The sequence below is a fragment of the Sinocyclocheilus rhinocerous genome, unplaced genomic scaffold (assembly GCF_001515625.1).
Source record: "Sinocyclocheilus rhinocerous isolate Xijiao unplaced genomic scaffold, SAMN03320098_v1.1 scaffold557, whole genome shotgun sequence".
NCBI lineage: Eukaryota > Metazoa > Chordata > Actinopteri > Cypriniformes > Cyprinidae > Sinocyclocheilus > Sinocyclocheilus rhinocerous.
Genome location: NW_015633548.1, coordinates 836,692 through 858,265, shown reverse-complemented (window position 1 = coordinate 858,265; position 21,574 = coordinate 836,692). Strand labels below are relative to the sequence as shown.

Genomic DNA, 21,574 nt, shown 5'->3' with positions numbered 1-21,574 from the left:
TTCAAAGTCAGCCTAACTGAACATCTATGCATTTATGGATATGCAGACAGCACAGACGGTCTAGGGGTAAGTTACCAAAGTCACGACCTTGCCCTGACCTGGGTTAAGGAAGTATTCATGCAGCTCTGGACAAAGCTGTGGAGGAGAGAGACTGAGAGGCCAGGCGGTTGTGCCTGAACAATAGCCGGCGCACATTCAGCCTAGGAGTTACACAAAGGCCAGAGCTGCCCCCTTCACCCTAGTCACACCTCACCATAGAGCTGGCATTTCACACTCCTCTGTGAACAGCCATTCAATCAAACTACTGTTTAACTTGTTTTTTTGGGTCTAGCTTTTTAAAATTGCGACATCATCTGTGTTAAATCCTGGCACATACTGCTGTGTGTTTTTGGAAAAAATGGTTTCTTATAATGGATTTACAAGCCTATATTATGTGCTGTTGTTTTAATTATGATGAAAGTAGCCTTTGATTCAAATTTAAGTATCCAGGTGTAGTCGAGAAAAGCCAATAACATTAACCCTTTATTAGACATTTTAGATGATGTTTAATGTGAAGGTGTTAGATGAGTGCAGTTGATAGGTACACTAAGGTCAGTAAGATTTATTTGACCAAAAATACAGTAAAAATAGCTAAATATTATTACAATTTAAAATTGTTTTAAATTTGAATATATTGTAAAATGTAATTTATTCCTGCTAAATTCTTTACTTTTTTTTTTACATTTATTACTCTAGTCTTCAGTGTCATATGATCCTTCAGAAATAATTCTAACATGCTGATTTGCTGCTCGAAAAACATTTATTGTTATTATCAATGCTGAAAACAGTTGTGCTGCTTAATATTTTATTTTTATAATATTTAATATAATATTTTTGAGTTTTTGAGTTTTTTTAATAGAACATTCAAAAGAACACCATTTATTTGAACCTTTTTACATATCTTAATGACCTTAAACTTTTGAATGGTAGTGTATGGTCAAAAAAAGAGAAAATAGTACTAGATTATAGAGTATTATGGTACATGGTGGTCTTGGAAGTAACATCAAGTACCATGGAATTTGAGCACCAAGGTATATTACAATGTACCACAGTATTACCATGTGATACAAAAATATATATAATAAAAAAATGGTTGTTTTATTATAATTTAATAATAATTAATTAATTTATGCATTTAGAAGACGCTTTTATCCAAAGCGACTTACAGTGCATTCAGGCTATACATTTTTTAGCAGTATGTGTGTTCCCTGGGAATCGAAACCATGACCTTTTGCGCTGCTAACGCAATGCTCTACCACTGAGACACAGGAGCACATTATTATTATTACACATTATTATTTATCTGTACCAATACCGGACACTGGATGCATAAGTCCCATTAGGACCACAGAGAGGCCCATATAACCAGACCCTGGCACAGGTCGCAGCCGTGAGCAGAAGATGCTCATGGTTTCATGGGGCCGACTGCTCCATAGGGAGTTGGAGGCCCTAAAAGATTCTTTGTCTGAGTCGAGTGCCCTACAGCAAGACCTAAGAGGAGGACTCTACCCCCCCCCCCCCCTCGTTACTCAATGGACTACTCCACCCCATTACCTGTCCCGGCCCTGGATCAAGGTGTGGGGGCTGCATATCAAACAGTCTCGGGCCTTTGATGTTCAGAGAAACACAAACACTGATCTGACCCGAGTCGTAACAGCTTATTTGTCCCCTTTAGTCATTCATAGCCTCCTTGTTGAATGTCTAAGCCTTCAAAGACTCCTCTCTGTTGGTCTGGCTTACAGTAGCCATGCTGGCTTTGAGAGGCCTGTGACCCACTATGTCGAGGGTCTGAAGGGAGGCCATCTGGCTTCCTGCTAGATTTGATATTGATTTATTGGTTGTACATGTGAAGATAGGAGGACCAGCTGCTAGGAGCCCAGGTCTATCTAGCACTTTGCAAGCCTCTATAACTAAATGGCTCTCATGAAAGCTTCTGAGTTCTCATAGTAATTATTCTTCATGAGGAAATATTAACACTGACCTAAATTACCTATAACAAGGATTCCCAAACATTTTTGTCAGCCGAACTCCTTTGCGTTCTCCCTCAAATTTTAAATTAATATTTCAATTTATTTATTTATTTAAATTTAACAACACATTTACATGTTCACAGTTCTCTGTTGTCGGATAATAGTCACATGACTTGTAGTATTTTATTTAAATATATTATTTCAGTTATTTTATTAAAATGTATTATATATAATACAAAATCTAAATAAAAGCATACTAGAAAAGATAATGCATTTTAATAACATAACTGAAATAATTAATTTAACATGCACACACACACACACAACTTTCTGTGCAGTGGAATAGTCAACTATCTGCAGTATTACCAGGTGAAGGGTGTCAGATCAGCCTTTTCTTCCAGATTATCTCCACATCCCCCTATCTTTCCCCCTTCCCACCTGGCAGTGGGCTGTGATGTGGCTGTGTTCTTGATAATGAGGTGAGAACTTTATTGCTCTTGTCTCTGGCCTGGCACCAGTTTGCAAGAGGAGGCCTGTCTCCAGTGTAGCACTGACTGACAAAGAGCGCCCTCTTTTGACACTTTACATTCACAACAGCTTATATCATGCAGGGCTGAGGGTTGTGGAGGACCTCCAAATAGTAGTTTACATTGGCTTTACATTATTTAAATAAACATATTCTATCGCAAAGAAAATTTAATCATCATTTGTGAGCAGAAACTTTTATAAAGAGGGTGAGAAAGAGGCTAGTTCAGAAAGTATTGCACGAGTCAGTCTCTCTTCCTCCAGCACTCCATTTCAAAGCCAGGGATCAAGGGCAGACTTGCGCATGGCATACAGTGAATGACAATAGCTGTCCCCTCCGCTCACAGCCCCCTAAAGTAGAGAGAAGAGCAAGACAAAGGAGCTCTGGAAGTTCCCAGGGTTAATAAGTCCAGGACACAGAGTCAGTGCGGGAGTCAGGAAGGGCACTGTGTGAATTTAAGAGGAAGTCAGTGCCCTATCCACTATAGTAGATGCAGATCACAGAGGAGGCGGGCGAAGATGGCTAACAGTGAATAAACAAAGGTGAGAACATGATTGAGAGACACATTAAAGGGGCCCGAGAAGATATTTTCTCTCGGTAGCACACAATGCGTCTTGTCAAGTGGCTTGTCGTCTAATTGATAAGATCCAGCACATGCGCACACTTCACACCTGATCTTTCATAAGTATCACTCCATTATCTTGTAATTGGAGCCGCATACATATGACTGAAAGATCAAAGGAGTCCTTCTTGTCACATACAAAGGAAGTGCCGGGACTTTTACTGCTTCTGAGGGCTGAAAATTCACTCATTCTCACTGCGGTCAGATCACAATGACAGTCAACGTGACTGTGAATATTGAATGTGTAAATATAGAAACTTCCAGAGGAGGCTGTTTACTGTTTCACTATGCTGCAATATGACTTAAACCCGGGTTAACTTGAGTGGTATGACTATCAGATGTTGAATAATCCATCAATATGCAATGATAAAACATCTCCCGCACTGCTCTAAGCTATACCAGCCCCCCAGCGCAATGCTGTGGCTCTTTTGAACAGACTGTAATTTCCTTCTCGGGGCACTGTTATTCCAGTAGCCTTTGTGAAAAAGCCAAGTGGCCCAGCTACAGACAGGAGGTGGGATCTTCACAGGCAGCTGAGGTTGTCGACTCAGCAGGGGAGGGAGGCGCACATCGCAGGGGGATACAGGCTGAAAACAAACACTAGCCCTAACAGGAAAGGAACTACAAGACCCTGCTGGGAAATTAGGGGGACTCATGTGCTCATTTTCATACATAGGGCAACATGCCACAATGTGGCATCCTTTATTGCGTTTGTTGTCGTGAAGGGTTTGAAGGTATGACTGGCATGGAGTGTAGTTGTTTACGTAACTCACAGTTTGGTGGATTAGAAGATACTGACACAAACAGAACACCCACAAAACCAGTGTCTGCTTTGAAGATAACACCTGACCCCCTTTTACATGTTTTACTAAATACTTGCTCTAAGTTATAAAATGAAGCCATAAGATTGATGAACAGGATGAGTTCCCCACTGAATTGATACTGATGCATTTGGCAGATTCAACATTAATTGCAACCACCCTTAAATAATAAAACAATGCTTCTAATTTTATATACTGTGAATTGCTCTGCTATTAATTATGTGAGGTTATGAATGCACTGAAATAATTACAACATATTATTTACTTAAACTGAATAAAAAGATATTCCACATATATTTTCCCTTGCTAATATTAATAATACTTTACATACATCACTTCGTCATAGCAAAGGTTAACATCATTTCATTTGTAATTCATGTAATACTATATGTGGTTTTGAGTAAAGACTGCCATCTGCTGGCTGTCTGACCAGCAGACTGTGGATCATCATAAGACACTGCTTGACAATTAATATATTTTGTCTATTTGTTGATTATATAGAAAGTATCTATTTGTCAACATCTTAAGAAAAGCAATATACAATTATGAAAAATAATACTTGTATATGCATGCAAGGAAAACTACTACTACAGTCCTCAGTGTCACATGATTCTTCAGAAATTCTAATATGCTGTTGAAACCTGCTTAATATGTTGAAAACTGCTTAATACTTTGTGAAAATTGTAATTATGTAGTGAATATATAAAGTTCAATATAAGAGCATTTATTTGAAACTTTTGTAACTTTTGAATTTAATCCACTTTACTGAATTTAATCCACTTTAGTATTATTTTCTTAAAAAAAAAAATCTTTGTGACCTCAAACCATTTGTGACCATTATACTTAAGAAGACTTGAGAAGAACGCTGACCGAAAGACTACTGTGGACTATTATACAGACTATTGTAAAGACTCATCTTATTATATTTGTATTAATTATTTAATCTGTATTTTTTATTTTAAACTGTAAATTTCATGTATATACATAGCTGATTCATTATTTGTAATACTGTATTTTGTAATTGTGTTCAACTTCAATTGAAGATTCAACAAAAAGATTCAACATCACTTGATTTCATGTTTTTGGGCCAAGACTGCCATCTGCTGGTCATTTACTGGTACTTATCTGTTGCCACGCTATATCAATCACTGCAGCTGCAGCAACAACAAAAAGTTACTGTTATTTGGACGGAAGAGAGATCAAATTGTTATTTATTTGCTCAGATTTACTTAGAATATACTGTTCATAATGTACATTCATCGAGCAATTTTATACTATCATAGGCCTATTACCACAGTCCTCAACACTTTCCCAGCATATTAAACAAACACAAAATATGAGGGGCAAAAGTATCAATTATTATATTATATTATATTAATTTAAACAGTTATTATCAAACAATTATTTAAACTGCGTGTATATCAAACTGCGTGTTTTCTGCGTAAAAATAAGGGTCGTTTTTGGCTTTGGACTAAAACAAAAAGCAGAAGGGCTTATTGAAAAATGCAAATTCATTCTCTCTTCATTCTTTCGCTTTTCGCCAGTATAGCCATTTCCCCGGTAACCGCCGTAAACAAAGCAGCGCAGCACTTGATTTTGCAACTTGCAGCGCTCATATTTAATCAATTAAACCATAGCCTTTTGAAGTGTAAGCTATATTTCAATTTGCATGTATATTTGTTTGTTTGTTTTTCCACCGGAGCACCACCTGCCTTCTTCTCCCGTCCCATTTCTACCAGTGTGATCCTGTCCTTCCCGCGGTTGTCATCACTATTGTAGGTTGCCAAGTTGAGGGGGCAAATGGGTTGGAATTTGTACGTGTCGATTGTGTGAGAAGGATGCGCTTCATACAAGATCTGGCAACTGGGCAACCTTGGAATTTGTTGACGTGATTATTCATATAATGAGGTTTGGGCCATACAAATTACGGAGTTTTACCGGAGGCGAATGTAGCAAACATATAAAATACGGCCAGTGGGATTTTTTTTTTATAGAAAGATTAAAAATACGGGAGAAATATGGGAAAATATTTAAACGGGATGATAGCGGGATAGAATGGTAAAATACGGGAGAATCCCGTGGAAAACGGGAGGGTTGACAGATCCATTCATTCATCCTTTTTCATAAGATGTATAATGGCCCCTAAAGCGAAAAAAGAAAGCACATTAAATTTGTTTTTGGCTCTCTAAGAAACACGAAATGTTTATGGCATGTCTTCCATCAACCAAACTTGCGCATGCTCTAACCACACCCCGCCTTCACCGAAATATCCACCAATGTGACTCTCTGGCCGCTGAATGACAAGTTGCGCTGCAGCTGGATGGCGGTGTATGATAAACAAAACCGTTAGTGTGTTCATTTTCATGCGTTTCTTCTTTTTCCTTTAACGGCCGGCCTTCTTATGAAGTATGGCCACAGTCAAAAAGGACGACCGACTGACAAGTTCTCAAAGTTTACTGTGCGTCGGTTTTGCCGGGGTTTTCAGCAAAACTGTAACGTCACCTCTGGAAGTCGTGAAGATTTTGAGTCAAATAGGAACGTTTCACTGTAAACGGGGCTTCTTGCACAGCTTTGTTTTTATCTGTCAGAATGAGGGACTTCGAGCTTTTTGGAAGGGTAACATGGTTTCCTGTCTACGGTTGTTCCCCTACAGTGCCATACATTTAGCAACTTACAAAAAGTAAGTATTAGACATTTTAAAGTTCAATAATGAATGCTTGATGATTAGCATTTATGCCCTGATGCATGTATTGTTGATTTGTGTAATTCATAAGATATGATAAACTTTTCGATCAGCTGTGATGGTAAACAAAGACAACAGGAAGTTGACGTGTTAGCTTGATAGCGTTTGAAAGTAACGTTAGACGAGTAAAAATAATTGTATTATGAAGTAATTATATTCTAACAATGAGAACGTAATTAAATATGCTTAAGAAGTTACATTTACAATAGATCGTTTAAAGAAATTATAATTTAAATTTCCCCTTTTTCTTCATTAGTCTCAACGTGACGTAACACATCACGCCTTCATTTCCTGACCAATCATGTAGCTCAGAAAACCAGCACGATGAAGCTGCAATGGGCGTGGCCTTAATTCTGTGCATTAATGAAACGCCAATTTCAGCTGTAGTGTTTCTATGGTTTTGAACTATGCACTTAGCAACGCCCATCAGAGGGGGCTTTCAGAAGTACTTCATTATTGTTATACTGGTCACGTGTATTTTCACACGCTGAGACACCGGAAACTGTTTTAGAAAGACCTGTACATAGTGTTCCAGAATTCCAGGAAAAAGAGAGGAGGGTGTATTCCGACCTGTTTTGAACACACTGTTCCTATGAAAATAATATATGTGTACCTCTCGAATGCAAGCTTATGTCATTGATTAATAATACACATTTTAGTAAAGGATAAATTTTTTTATTACTGTTTACAGTAATACTATTAATACTGTATTAATCTATATATATTTATATTGTACATATAATACCACAAAAAATAACAATACACAAAAATGACTATTTACAGTACTACTTAGTTTAATTTTCTATTAAACTGATGAAATTTACACATTTTAGTCCCAAAGAAGTAAGCCTTTATAATATAACAGTAATATTGTAAAATATTAATAAAATGTAAATAAACAGTTTTCTATGGCAAAGCTGAATTTTCAGCAGCTATTACTCTGGACTTTAGTGTCACATGATTCTTAAGAAATAATTCTGTTATGCTGATTCTAATATGCTCATATCCTTTTTAGTCATTCAAAAAAAAATAATAATAGGAAAATAGATAATGTCCTTTTTTTGTTAAGATTACGTACATTTATAGCCTACGTAGTCTAAATTTTAGCCTTTAGATAATTAGGTTTTTAATATCAGTTAGATCATGTATCTGGTTGATAGGACTGGTACTCTAAACTTAGGTTCTGTGGTAATGATATTATGCTATATTGCAATATCACAACTATTCATTTCATTCTATTTTTGGCAGTATTGTCCACCTTCACGTTGATGAACTGGGTGATATCTCACAATGGAGAGCCATAGTAGCCGGTGGGCTGGCAGGCATATCTGCCGCTCTAGCAACATATCCACTGGAGGTGGTTGAAACCAGACTTATTGCTCAGAATTGCCAAGAACCAACATACAGAGGGTTGCTGCATTCTCTCTCCACCATCTACAGAAATGAAGGACTTCAGGCTCTCTACAGGGGCTTTTCCCTCACAGTGTTAGGTATGTATTTTGACCCTGTTTACACCTAGTTTTACTCTGCTTTAAAAGTTAATTTTTCAAGTGTTTTTCTTTAGAAAACTTTCACTTCATAACATTCCAAAGCATAATATTGTACTTTTTACTGCACTATGTTTCATATTAAATATAATTTAATACTTAATTACATTAGAAATCTAGTACTTTCATACTTTTACTCTAGTAAACGTAATTCAAAGTTTTACTTGAGTACAAGAAAGTACTACATTTTTATTGTTCTTAAGTATTAAAGGTAAAAAAACAACAACTTTTACTTATGAAATGTAGTGCAGTAAAAAGTACGACATTATGCTTTGGAATGTAGTGAAGTTAAAGTTTTCCAAAGAGAAATACTGATAAAGTACAAATACCTTTTAAATTTACTTGAGTAAAGTAAAAATACTTCTACTGTCCACCTTATAACCTATATTTAGAAACATCAAAACCAAGCTCATAAACTTTTTTTTTTACTTTATTTTTACACATAAAATAAACACAATAACAAACAAACAACACTCCTTCAAGGGTACATACATACATATTTTTCCAAAGTATAACACAAAAAGTAAAATAAATTTTGGCCTGGTCAACTGGTTACAATATAAGCCAATATTTGTAAGCATGTATACGTGAATATTTGTGGTCATGCATTCATAAACATAATACCCATTTCCGTAGGCATACTATCAAGCAGCCGTTGATCCTAGTTACATACAGTACATTTACATTAATGAATATACATATTCCACTTTGGCATATATCTGTCTTCTCTCTGTTTTGATACATAGATTGTCCATTTTCCCCAGTGTTTCTTAAAAGTCTCTTCTTGCAGTCTCTGAATGTCAGTCTTTCCAACTTGTAAATTTCTGTAACTATTTGTTCCCACTGAGTTCTTGTTGGGGCAGGCTGCTGGAGCCATAGACGAGTAATCGCTTTTTTTTGCTGCTGCTAGTAGAATCTTGAGTAAATATTTATTCCTATTATTAACTGAATCAGGTATATTGCCAAGAAATAGAAAGCTCATAACCTTCTAATTAATAATATTACTTCTGGATCTCTCATAATTCTGCTTGAAAAGTTAATGGAACTTAATGTTTGGATTACTGTGGATAGGTGCTGTTCCCTTCTCCATTGGCTGCTATGCGGTGTATGTCAATTTGGATAAGCTGTGGCAGGAGCGTCATGTTCGCTTCACATCTTTGCAGAACTTCATCAATGGCTGTCTTGCAGCAGGAGTCGCTCAGACGCTCTCCTTCCCCTTTGAATCTGTCAAAAAGAAGATGCAGGTAAAGAATCTTTGAGACGTAATGCTGTAATGCTATATCTTATATTACCTGTGTCGCAGACTTAAGAGTCCCTAAATTTGTTAGAAAGTCATACCTTTTTAACTTGGCTGTGGCCCCTTTGTTCATTTATGTTAAGAATGAAATGTTAAAATGTTTTAAAGAAACATGAATTTGAATTCTAAATAGTTTTTGCAACAGGTCACATGCAGGACACCATTATGAAGGACACAAGGCCCTGCAGCAGCTGAGAATGTACATAGTGTCCAGCGTCTGTCTATGCCAAAGATAAATTGTCTAAAGATAGCTGACCTCTCACACACAATACACATAATGGTGTATCTGATCTGGTTCCTATATGTTTTGTTTCGCTAAACTAGAAACAAAAAGTTCTGCTTTTTCCTCTTTTGCAAGTTAAATTGCAATGTCAGGAATAAACCTTCCAAAGCTGCTAAATGTTCCGAGACTTTCAGTTTGGTGCTAAACAAAGTCTCTATAGACACAGTAAACAAAGCCCACAGAACACACATCAAGAGGGTTTAAGGGTAGATACATTTAGGTGAATGCGGTACAGTAGGGCAATCCGTTGTTACTGGAAAACAAATGTTCATGAATTAAATATAAACTGAACATTTTAGCTTATTCTTGTTTATAAACAACAGTGTCAGTATTCTCTTATGGAATCTTATGCAAGTATGCAATTATTTCTTAATGATCAGGAATATTTCTTCAATCTTTACTCTAGGCCCAGAGTCTTCTTTTGCCCCATTGTGGGGGAGTTGATGTCCATTTTAATGGAATGATAGACTGCTTCAGACAGGTCATCAAGAACAAGGGCGCCATGGCTCTTTGGAGTGGCCTTACAGCCAACATGGTGAAGGTGACGTGAAGGTGTTTTATATGCTTACGTGGTGACAGAGATAAAAATAACCCAAGCACCGTATGTTTTCTGTGTAAATGTAAGTAAAGTAAGTAAAATTGTATGTATATAGCACTTTTAAAGCTACAACGCACAAAGTGCTTTACACATTATAAAAACACAATCATAAAAGATACATTTATGAAGTGCTATATACAATATATGATAAAGCAAAAAAGATCAAACCCAAAAATACACAAAATATTAAAAGCCTATCTATACATGTATGTTTTCAAGCGGCATTTAAAAACAGACACGCATTCAGATGATCTAATATCCACTGGCAAACTATTCCATAGTTTTGGAGCCCTCACTGCAAATGCCCTATCTCCTTTTGTTTTATATCTAGTTCTTGGAACTGCCAGCAATTCATTAAAAGAAGATCTAAGACATCTCCCTGTTTCGTACGGTCTCAGAAGTTCAGCTAAATACAAAGGTGCCAAGCCGTTTAAAGCTTTATATGTCAATAAAAGAATCTTAAAATCAATCCTAAAATAAACAGGTAGCCAATGTAAAGAAGCTAAAACAGGTGTAATATGATGAAATAACTTTGTTTGTGTCACTAATCTGGCTGCAGCATTCTGCACTAATTGTAAGCGCGATAAATTACGATGATTCAAAGAAGAAAACAAGGCATTACAATAGTCAAGACGGGAAGAAATAAAAGCTTATAATGAATATGAATAAGCTACTCTGTATCATTAAAATTCAAAAACCATCTCTCCTTAGAAATATTTCTTAACTGATAAAAACAAGACTGAACCAACTTCTTGACATGAAATTCAAAGTTTCAATTAGTATCAAAATAAACACCCAAATTTCTTACTACCTGCTTAATATTCGGAAAAACCCTATTTAGAGCAAGCTCAATCTGATTTTTACTCGAGCTCTGACCAATTATCACAACTTAGTTTTTTTCAGTTTTTAACTGCAGAAAGTTTAAAGCCATCCAATTTTTCAAATCTATTAAACATGCTTGAAGGACATCAAGACTATTCAGATCCTTGGAACTCAAGGATAAGTATAACTGTAAGTCATATGCATAACAGTGAAAATGTATATTACCGTATTGGCTCGAATATAAGACGACCCTGATTATAAGACGACCCCCCCCTTTTTCCAGATGTACCTGTTGGAAAAAGTGTTTTTAAAAACCAAATCTTGTTTTTTCTCAGTAAAACACATTTAGTCTTCAATTATTTTCATATTGCATATTTTTCCTATTTTAATTTACATTACGTATTTCATGGCACACTCGTTTTATGCGTATTTGGCGCCACCGAGTGTTGTGGGTGGATTATTGACATGTCAAAGTCTAGACCCTGAATATAAGACGACTGCGTTTTTTCAGATGTATTTCCAAGAAAAAAATATCGTCTTATATTCGGGACAATACGGTATGTTTTCAGATTACAGCACCTAATGGAAGCATGTAAATTTAAAATAAAATTGGTCCTAACAGGGATGCCTATGGAACTCCACATACAACTTCAGAGCGTTGGGATACTTCATCTGCAACTGACACTACAAATGTCCTATTTGACAAATAAGACACAAACCAATCCAACGCCGTCCCCGAAACCCCGACCCATGTTTTCGTATTAATTAAAATAGAATGATCAACTGTATCAAAAGCTGCAGTCAAATCTAATAAAACTAAAACTGAACATTCACCAGCATCCTCTGTCATCAATAAATCATTAGTCACTCGTAAAAGAGCAGTTTCAGTACTATGGTCTGCTCTGAAACCAGACTGAAATTTCTCAAAAATATTATTCTAATAAATGACCTTCAGCAATTGCTTCGCTACTGCCTTTTCTATTATTTTTTTTTAATAAAATGTAGTTTAGAGATAGGTCTATAATTATTTTTAGTAATTTTATTAGATTCCACTGCAGAATCTAATGAAGGCTTCTTCAGGAGCGGTTGGACCGTAGCAATCTTTAGCTCCTCCGGAACATATCCAGAAACAAGAGAACTGTTCACTATAGACAGTAGAATAGGACCTATAGATCCAACCACTTCTTTAAACAGTCTTACAGGAACCACATCATTAAAACAACTTGAAGGTTTCAAATGTTGCACAATCTCATAAATATCCTGCTCTGATACAGGTGAAAAGGAATCCAACAATACCTCCCTACAACCTGGATTATCCTCACATTGAACCAAAGGAGGGGAAATTGAAGCCCTTATATTTGCGACCTTGTCAAAAAATGACATAAAAGATCTACAATCTATAGGACTCAACGCAATACTAGGCCGCGGGTTTGTCAAATCGTTAATTACATTAAATAAAAACCTAGAATTGTTATGGTTGGTGTCAATTAAATTAGAAAAATAAGCAGATCTCGCAGCTTTTAACTGTCTAATTAAAAGACACCAATAAACCCTTCCAACGCTCAAAATACACATGAAGTCTAGTAGATTTCCAAATTCGTTCTGCTTTCCGACACTTTCTCTTTAATATACGAATATCCTCATTTATCCATGGTACTTGATTTACTAATGACCTTGTTTTTATTTTCACTGGGGCCACTGAGTCTAATATTGAAGAACAAAGATAATTAAAATCATTCAACTGATCAACTGTAGTTGCATCATATGCCCAGTCATCCGTTAAAACACTAACATTTTCTGAAAATTTATCAACAACTTCAGCGTTAATAACATGAGATAAATAAGTAGCACTTGTCTTAAATTTTTTCCTTTCTACGGCCAATTGAACATTAAAAACAATGCTTTTATGATCTGATATCGCTCTATCCTCAATTATAAAATTATTAGGTGCCAATCCAAGAGTAAAAACCAAATCCAATGTATGACCATGACTATGTGTAGAACTTTGACACATGTTGTACTAAATTTAAATATTGAGTAATATTTAAAAATTCATCAGCTGCATAATCATTCACCCTATCAACATGAAAATTGAAATCTCCAACAATAATCATCTTATCATAACTTAAAATTAAATCAGAAAGCATTTCAGAAAATTCTTTTTTAAAATGAGAATTAAAATTTGGGGGACGATAGATCACACAACAAAGTATTGGTTCTTTCCCCAATATCTTAAACTGCAAAACTTCAAAAGAAGATAAAACTGAAACAGTTTGCTCTGAACATATAAAACACTCTTTAAAAACAACAGCAATGCCTCAACCTCAACCACTAGGCCTCGGCTTACTAAAATACTTATAATTTTGAGGACACAACTCATGAAATTGGGTATGCTCTTCATTCTTTAACCAAGTTTCCGTCAGGAACAAAAAATCTAAATCAAGAGATGTAATAAAATTATTCAAAATAAAAGTCTTCTTAGACAGTGATCTCACATTTAACAAAGCCATCTTAGATGGTTCTACAAAGTTTTATATTTCATTAAAAAACTCACAGGGTTGTATTACACAAACATTTCCTGAACAACAGTCTGCTTCTTTGACTATATGAAATTAATACAACAAATTGTACCATGAGTTTCTTGAGCGGCCTCTGCATGAAATAACATGCTTAAATATTTTTAATGGGTGTTTGTGGAAACGCCTTATATAAATAATACATTTCCACTTCCTTGTAACTAATATTATGTTTTATTTTGACATTACAGATTGTCCCATATTTTGGCCTGCTTTTCAGTTGCTTTGAGATGTGTAAGCAAGTCTGCCTTTACCGGAATGGCTACATAATTTCTCCACTAAGCTACAAGCCTAAACCAGGCGTGGACCAGAGCCTAGGCCCATATGAACTGCAGGAGTTTAAGCGCTACCTGAGAAACAGAAAATCACACAAAGCACAGAGTTCATCCATAGGAAACCGCTGGTAACTAATCCAAGAGGAGTTATCAGTAATAAACAGAACTCTGAGAAGTGCATTGATAATGAGTATAAGGTGTTTGTACTGCTGGAAGGCACGATGTATTATTCACAGTTGTACCTCTTATTGTATTTAACTTCCGATATTAAGGATTCTGCACATGCATACTTGAAACAAGTTCATTTCGTACATTCTACAGTACCTCAAACACATCAGACTTACAGACTTGCACTCCACCGAAAGAGTGTTTTTATGAACTGTGGAAATGTAAAACCTCTGTTTTAGTCACTTCTCAAGAAATATGTTGAACATAATTTCAACAGTATAGAGCAATGCCTTTGTCAAACAAAGTATTAGTCTTTTACTGGATTTTTAGCTCTTGGGCCTTTTTAAAGGTCTTCTGTTATTTATAAACCACATGCTTTTAAAGTCATAGTTTTTGCATTTGCATATTTGATCATATATGGCAGTATGATTTTGAATGTGCATTGTAATGGAGTATACATCATGCTGATCTGGACACAACCCAGTAACCACTGACTCCAATTCAGCTGTAAAAAGGACAAGATTTGTTTATAAATATCAAGGACTATTTATAATATATCAAGGCATTTTTAAAATGTGGCACATGTTAAGATTAAATCTTTAAGCACATTGTAAAAATTATGAAGTATAAGAAATAAACATATCTTAGTCCTTATTGTCAAATGTTATACGTGTCATATGTTATTATCTGCGGTATAATAGTATTATATAATACAAACAAAATTGAATTGCATTAGTAGAATTGGCAGTGATGCAGATAGTATTGATTTTGTATTGCGTTGTGTAGTCACATGTTCCCAAATGGATCACTTGCTTTTGACTAAAAGTCATGTGAAGGACTTTGTACTGACATGTTGGCCCTTTTTCTTTTACACATATGCCCTTGGAGATCATTAACTAAAGACAGTCAGCGATCGAGCTAGTGACAAACATGCATGCTATGTCACCTTGGAGAACTGCTTCTTGGCTTGACAGCTGAAACGAAAAACTGGACAATCCTGATTGTCTTGCTGTATTGAATTGTCAGTGTGCATCAAAATCGGTGCAAACAAGTATGTTTTAAATATTATTACTCATGAATTATTGACTAATTGGAAACACGTTTTTCTATGTTTTAAAAACTTCCTGTTGTCATTTACGCTTTCCACCTTGAGAAGGCTTGAGGTTTACCTTTCTAACTTTGAGCCATTCATCTCCGTCATCATCATAAATGGCCCCGCCTCCTGGAAGCTGACGTTTAGTTGACGGTCCAATCAAATCTTAGAAGCGTTGGGTACGTAAGCTCTCGCGAGACGAACCTTTTAAAAATCTCTTCTCAACTTTTCATTCGGCCATTTCGAATCAACCGGCAGTCCACGCTAGTCCTGCGGCAGAGCGGGATTGACATCTTCAAACTACACCTCTCCAAGAACATCCGACAATGAACGAGACCGCCATCTCTTTTGCCAAGGACTTCTTGGCCGGTGGTATTGCCGCTGCTATCTCTAAAACCGCCGTGGCCCCCATCGAGAGAGTCAAGCTGCTGCTTCAGGTAAATATACGCAGTAATATTATCGGGATTATATAATCCCAGATTTTTAAGAAATTAGATTACATAATGGACTAAATGTGAATACAACAGCACAGTGTAATTCTAGAAGAGTTTATGATTTAAATAAAATCCAAGAGCATTTTCAGATTTTTATCGACGGTATTTTAATTAATGTTTAATTGATCATTGAATAGAGAGAGCCTAACGAAATGGTGAACGTCTTGACTAAATGAGAATCTTAATCTTTGTGTGAGTAGAGGATGTTTTGGTACACTTTGAGCCGTTTAAAATCGAGCTGGTCGTTGAATAATTCGTTAAAAGATAGACTAAGTTAGGCCTTAAGTGCTCCGTAACCTTTACCAACCCTCCTCGAGAGAACATCCTGAGAAATGCCTCAAGCTCTTACCAGTCAGCGAGCATTCGACTGGAATTTAACAGAGCTGAATGGGTTTGTTCCTTTAGTATGGATTTAAAAAAAGGCGTATTTCTAAAACGCTTCCGCAAAACACGGTAAACCAGCATCCTCACAGATCTCGCCAAGGTCGCGAGAAGGGGAGGCCTGTGAATAGCTAGGCCTTTATTGCTAGCTTGCAAGCGAACGCTCGCGTCCCAGAACGACGAAGTCCCAGGTATTGTTTAAGAGGACACGTTGTATTATGGGCGTATCATATACTAACATTTTGATGTAATATGGCATGTTTCTAGTTTTCACACCGTTTTACAAGAATGTAATTGTTTTTGCGGACAATTTCGGTTAGTTTTACGGAAACCGCCTACCGGAAGATATCGCGTATTTTACTCGCTGCCGGCTTTTTATCGTTTAGCATAATCACGTGTTCGTGGTTCCTCCTTGGTTTTGTTCTATAAAGAAGAAACTGGTTTTAAACATTTAATTCAGTTTAAGTTGCTTCAGTTTGGGACATTTGTAATCGCGGAGGCTTCAATTGATCAACTTCAATCACTGTTTTCCATTGTATTGTCTTTCGTTGTGTGCATTCATTGATTTTTTTTTTTCTGTTTACAGGTGCAACATGCTAGCAAACAGATTACAGTGGATAAGCAGTACAAGGGCATTATTGACTGCGTGGTGCGTATTCCCAAGGAGCAGGGCTTCTGGTCGTTCTGGAGAGGAAACTTGGCAAACGTCATCAGATACTTCCCCACCCAGGCCCTCAACTTTGCTTTCAAGGACAAGTACAAGAAGATCTTCCTCGATGGTATAGACAAGCGCACCCAGTTCTGGAGGTACTTCGCTGGTAACCTGGCCTCAGGTGGTGCTGCTGGTGCCACGTCCCTCTGCTTCGTCTACCCCCTCGACTTCGCAAGAACCCGTCTGGCCGCTGATGTCGGCAAGGCTGGCGCAGAAAGAGAGTTCAGCGGCCTGGGTAACTGCTTGGTAAAGATCTCCAAGTCTGATGGCATCAGAGGTCTGTACCAGGGCTTCAATGTGTCCGTGCAGGGTATCATCATTTACAGAGCTGCCTACTTCGGCATCTATGACACAGCCAAGGGTGAGTTTGAGTTGCATTTGGGGTATCGTCGTTAATGTGTGCCATTGCTGCATTCACTACATCTGCTCTTTCGTCTTTAGGTATGCTGCCAGATCCCAAAAACACCCACATTGTTGTCAGCTGGATGATCGCTCAGACTGTGACTGCTGTTGCTGGTATTGCATCCTACCCCTTCGATACAGTCCGTCGTCGTATGATGATGCAGTCTGGACGCAAAGGAGGTCAGTTACCACTTTTAAGACCTTTCCAGTACAAGTTGACAAGATAAAGCAGTGGATTGATCATTTGTTTTCTTTTATTGCAGCCGACATAATGTACAGTGGCACAATTGACTGCTGGAAGAAGATCGCACGTGATGAGGGCGGCAAGGCTTTCTTCAAGGGAGCCTGGTCCAATGTTCTCAGAGGCATGGGTGGTGCCTTTGTGCTGGTCTTGTATGATGAGCTGAAAAAGGTCATTTAAGCGTTTCCAGTCCACCCTTCAATGTGAGATGTTTAACTGTAACATATCTTGTAAATTTGGAAGGACTTTCAAATTCCGCCTTATTTATAGGGACCAACTAGTATGTCAGTACTAGTTGTACTGGGGGAAATTGTTTTTGCGGTTTTCTTTTGCCCCGGTTTCTTATTTTTTCTTTTTGTTCCCCTCACCATACTGTCGTTCCCAAAAAGAAAGAATGCCAGGTACTAAAATCTACCTGTTTTCCAGCCGGTCTGTTTTTAGTCAATGCAACAATAAAGACCCACTGAATGAACCTACACTGTAACTTCTTGTGTTTTTTTTTGTTTGTTTGTTTCTACCCATTTATCTTGCGTTACAGGTGTTGTGATTCAGCCGTTTGGATGGCTTCCGCCCTGTTCCTAAATTCAAACAAACTCTGTCCCCACCCTTTAAAAACAAGTCAGCAAACTGAACTAGCAGAATGATTCACAGGCAGAAAGCCCTCTAAGGCCTTTTATACAGCTTAGAGAGTCTTGGATTGTAAGAAATTGCAGTGATTTACTAAGACCGTAAGAGTAGTGGGGCCATTTTATGCATAGTATTGAAACATATAACTTAGCACCTTCAAACTGCACTGCCAAGAGTTGTCACTTGGAAGTGTCCAAGTGTTTATTCAGAGGCTAGACTTCTCACATGCCTTTAAAAATGTTCCTGAGTGTCAGACAGTATTTTATTTTCTTAAGATGCAACCTCATACCCTGTTGGACTTCCAGAGTTGTACTTGAGTCTGAGCCAAGGACAGCTGAGGGGACACTTGTGCCCCTCAATGTAATTCAGTCCTGGTTTATTTTGGAGCCCTACATATTTAAGTGTATTGGAGTATCATCTCAACATTTGTATGTTAATTTGTGCATCTGCATTTTTACATTTGTGGTAATTTAGATATTCCTTACTCAAGTCTTGACAGACCAAAGAGGCAAATATCTTTCCAAATCATCAGAGCTTAAAGCCAGTAGAGGAATCACAGGAAAGATATCAAAGGAAAAAATTGCTTTAAGCTTGGGCCTCTGTCCATGTGTTGCAGGCGACCTGATAACATTCAAGAGGCATGAATGAGAAACTGAAGGTTTATAAAGACTGCAAGACTAATGGCTCTGCTCCAGTGTAATCCAGTATGTTGGAAAAGCCGGCTTGTGCGTGCCCTCTTACGCTAAAAACCTTGCTGACCTCTTAGCAGACATCAGGCTAGTCGTAAATTAGCACGCTAATCCGTCCTTGCATCACCTTCACTTCAAGCATGGCGAGTTCCTGAGTATAGCATTACAGTCTGTTCAGCAGGGATAAATAGTGGCTGGTGGTGATAATACACTCTGGCCATCATGGCCTCCTGATTGGGTGCAAGAAGTTGAACTAATTTCTTTGGGACTGGGGCAGGGGCTTAAAGTGTTAGTTTTCATATTCTTTAATTGTGTTTGATGAAGCACTTTTGGGTTGCCTGACACTACACTGTGACAGCTATACATATATCAGGATTAATAAATCATTTGGGATTAATTTAGGTTTTAATTAGCAAAGGAAGTATCACGAGAAAACAGTGATATTAATTATGCACATCCTATGAATGTCAGTTGTCCTGCTAACTCTTTCGTCACTGCTAGGTGAGAAATATGTCAAGTTCAGTAGAACAAATCAGAATTTTTTTTATAATGGATCGCGTTATGGGTTAACAGGATGAGCCGATTACACAAGAGTCAGACTTGTTCTGACAGTCTTGTTGCACGTGAAGTAATCCTGGAAAGGCGGTTCAAACACGCGCTGGCTGGCGGCAGACTACTCGCAGATCACATGACTTGTACAGGTTCAGTCATAGGGGTCTATTTTTACGGGTTTAATCTGGCTGGCAGTGGCAGGGTGCTGTACTCCATCATGTGACTGTAGAGGTTTAACCCATTTAAGTCCACCGGCAACTATAGTTGCCGCAGTTTATAGTTGTCATTTTCCTTTTGTATTTTTCTAGATGTTAACCATGTTTTATTTCTCAATGACATGCAAGCAAACAACCAAATAAAGGATTTCAAGAAAAAAAAAAAGGTATTCACTTCCTTCCTGTCACATGAGGCTGTCAAGTTCCTACCCCTTCTTCCAGGAAGCATGGCGAAGGCAAACTCTCCCAAAGAACTGTAATCTTCGTGTTACTAATAAGAATTTTTTGTTGACATATATATATCTACATAATCATGAAGGTCTCTAGAATCATCCAAACAAAACACATCTTACAGGATATCTATTGTTTTTTGTATACTTGGTCAAAAGTCCAAGCAGCAACTATAGTTGCCGGTGGGCAAATGACTTGTAAGTACATATCATGGGGAAATGGGGTATACTGTGTTAATAGGTTAATAAATCAAGGTTAAATCCTCCCAAAGAAATGTAATTTTCATGTTACTAATAAGTATTTTTTGTTGACATATATATATCTACATAATCATGAAGGTCTCTAGAATCATCCAAACAAAACAAATCTTCCAGGAGATCTTTTTTGTACACTTAGTCAAAAGTCCAAGCAGCAACTATAGTTGCCGGTGGGCAAATGACTTGTAAGTACATATCATGGGGAAATGGGGTATACTGTGTTAATAGGTTAATAAATCAAGGTTATTGGTCTTGTTTTCTGCTTTTTGCTTTCATAATATCCCATCTAAAACAACTTAACCCTTTAACTGACATCTCTACTGTACAGTAAACCTTAATTTGATAGGGAATAAATCTGTCAAAAGGAGGAGATGAGAGAACAATCTTTCCACAGCTCCACTGCTCCACCTCTGTGTCTGCTTTTGCCATGGGGGGTGGGGGGTTTACAGTTTTCAAGTGACAGCAGCAGTTTACAAACTTCCGTCAGTCACACAAAAGTAAGAATGGATAGCTAACACATGGGATTAATTGCTGTAGATTATATTTTTCTCCCTTTTATGACATTATGTCTTGTAAGGGGCAAAATATTGAGGCCCCTTTATCCAGTTTGGATGCGTTTCATTCTAATTGGTCAAGGACCCTAATTCTCTTTTTAACTAGTAGCTTATGGTTCCATTATAATGTTGAAATTCAGACAAGTAATGAGTTTACATTTACATTATTATATGAAATCACCTACTACAGTCAGCCATTGAATACTATGGGACTAAAAAAATGTGTAATTTTCTTTCAAGTATACATTTTTTTTATTATATAGATGTAACTTGTTGCAAATAGTGGCAATTATCTGTTATTATAAAACAGTATGCAATAATAACGTATTGAGTGTAAATTTTAATTTTAATTATTAAATGGATGCCACCTTATTGGTACAATAAAGCCCTCCCTACACCTACCCTAACCCTACCCGATACTTTATTTTCAACTTTTTTTATTATTTCCTTAATTTTTATTGAAAATAAATGCCTTTACGATGTGATACGAGATTTGAAAAGGGAGGAAAAAAAAGTTCGGCAAAAGAAAGTTCGGCAAAAGGCGGGATCGAACCCGGGTCATCGTGTCAAAAAGCCAATGACAAGCACTTATCCATCTGCGCCACTGGAGCTGATAGTTTATAGCCACTTTTAACTAAATGTAAATATACACTCCGTATTTTTTATTCCATAGTAACGGCAATTCATACAATACATTTAAACTGAGCTACTTTAATACCATCTCCGAACTTTCTACCACGACTCTGCTGTTCTTCGGCTGGTTCTTCCCTGTATACGTTGATTGACAGATGTCTCGTCCAGTCAGCGGTGAGTAATCCCAAACCAATGGCGCGGTCTCA

At 37.2% G+C, this 21,574-nt stretch overlaps 2 protein-coding genes across 3 annotated transcripts; both read left to right on the top strand.

Annotated features, from left to right (window-relative positions):
* Positions 1-6,176: 6,176 nt before the first annotated feature.
* Positions 6,177-15,216, top strand: slc25a43 (solute carrier family 25 member 43). Of its 2 annotated transcripts, XR_001640486.1 has the most exons (6): positions 6,177-6,658; positions 7,970-8,211; positions 9,340-9,512; positions 10,255-10,389; positions 10,778-10,864; positions 14,036-14,112. XR_001640486.1 is itself a non-coding variant. In XM_016558222.1 (5 exons), the coding sequence occupies exons 1-5, from the start codon at positions 6,387-6,389 to the stop codon at positions 14,249-14,251; spliced, it is 1,038 nt and encodes a 345-aa protein (XP_016413708.1). In that variant the 5' UTR covers positions 6,188-6,386; the 3' UTR covers positions 14,252-15,216. The 2 variants fall into 2 exon arrangements, 1 of the variants encoding a protein (XP_016413708.1); XM_016558222.1 differs by lacking the exon at positions 10,778-10,864 and having other exon boundaries at positions 6,188-6,658; positions 14,036-15,216.
* Positions 15,217-15,609: 393 nt separating this feature from the next.
* Positions 15,610-18,086, top strand: LOC107744527 (ADP/ATP translocase 3). Its single transcript, XM_016558223.1, has 4 exons — positions 15,610-15,817; positions 16,842-17,328; positions 17,409-17,549; positions 17,633-18,086. Exons 1-4 carry the CDS (start codon positions 15,707-15,709, stop codon positions 17,788-17,790), a joined length of 897 nt encoding a protein of 298 aa, XP_016413709.1. The 5' UTR covers positions 15,610-15,706; the 3' UTR covers positions 17,791-18,086.
* The last annotated feature ends 3,488 nt before the right edge of the window (positions 18,087-21,574 follow it).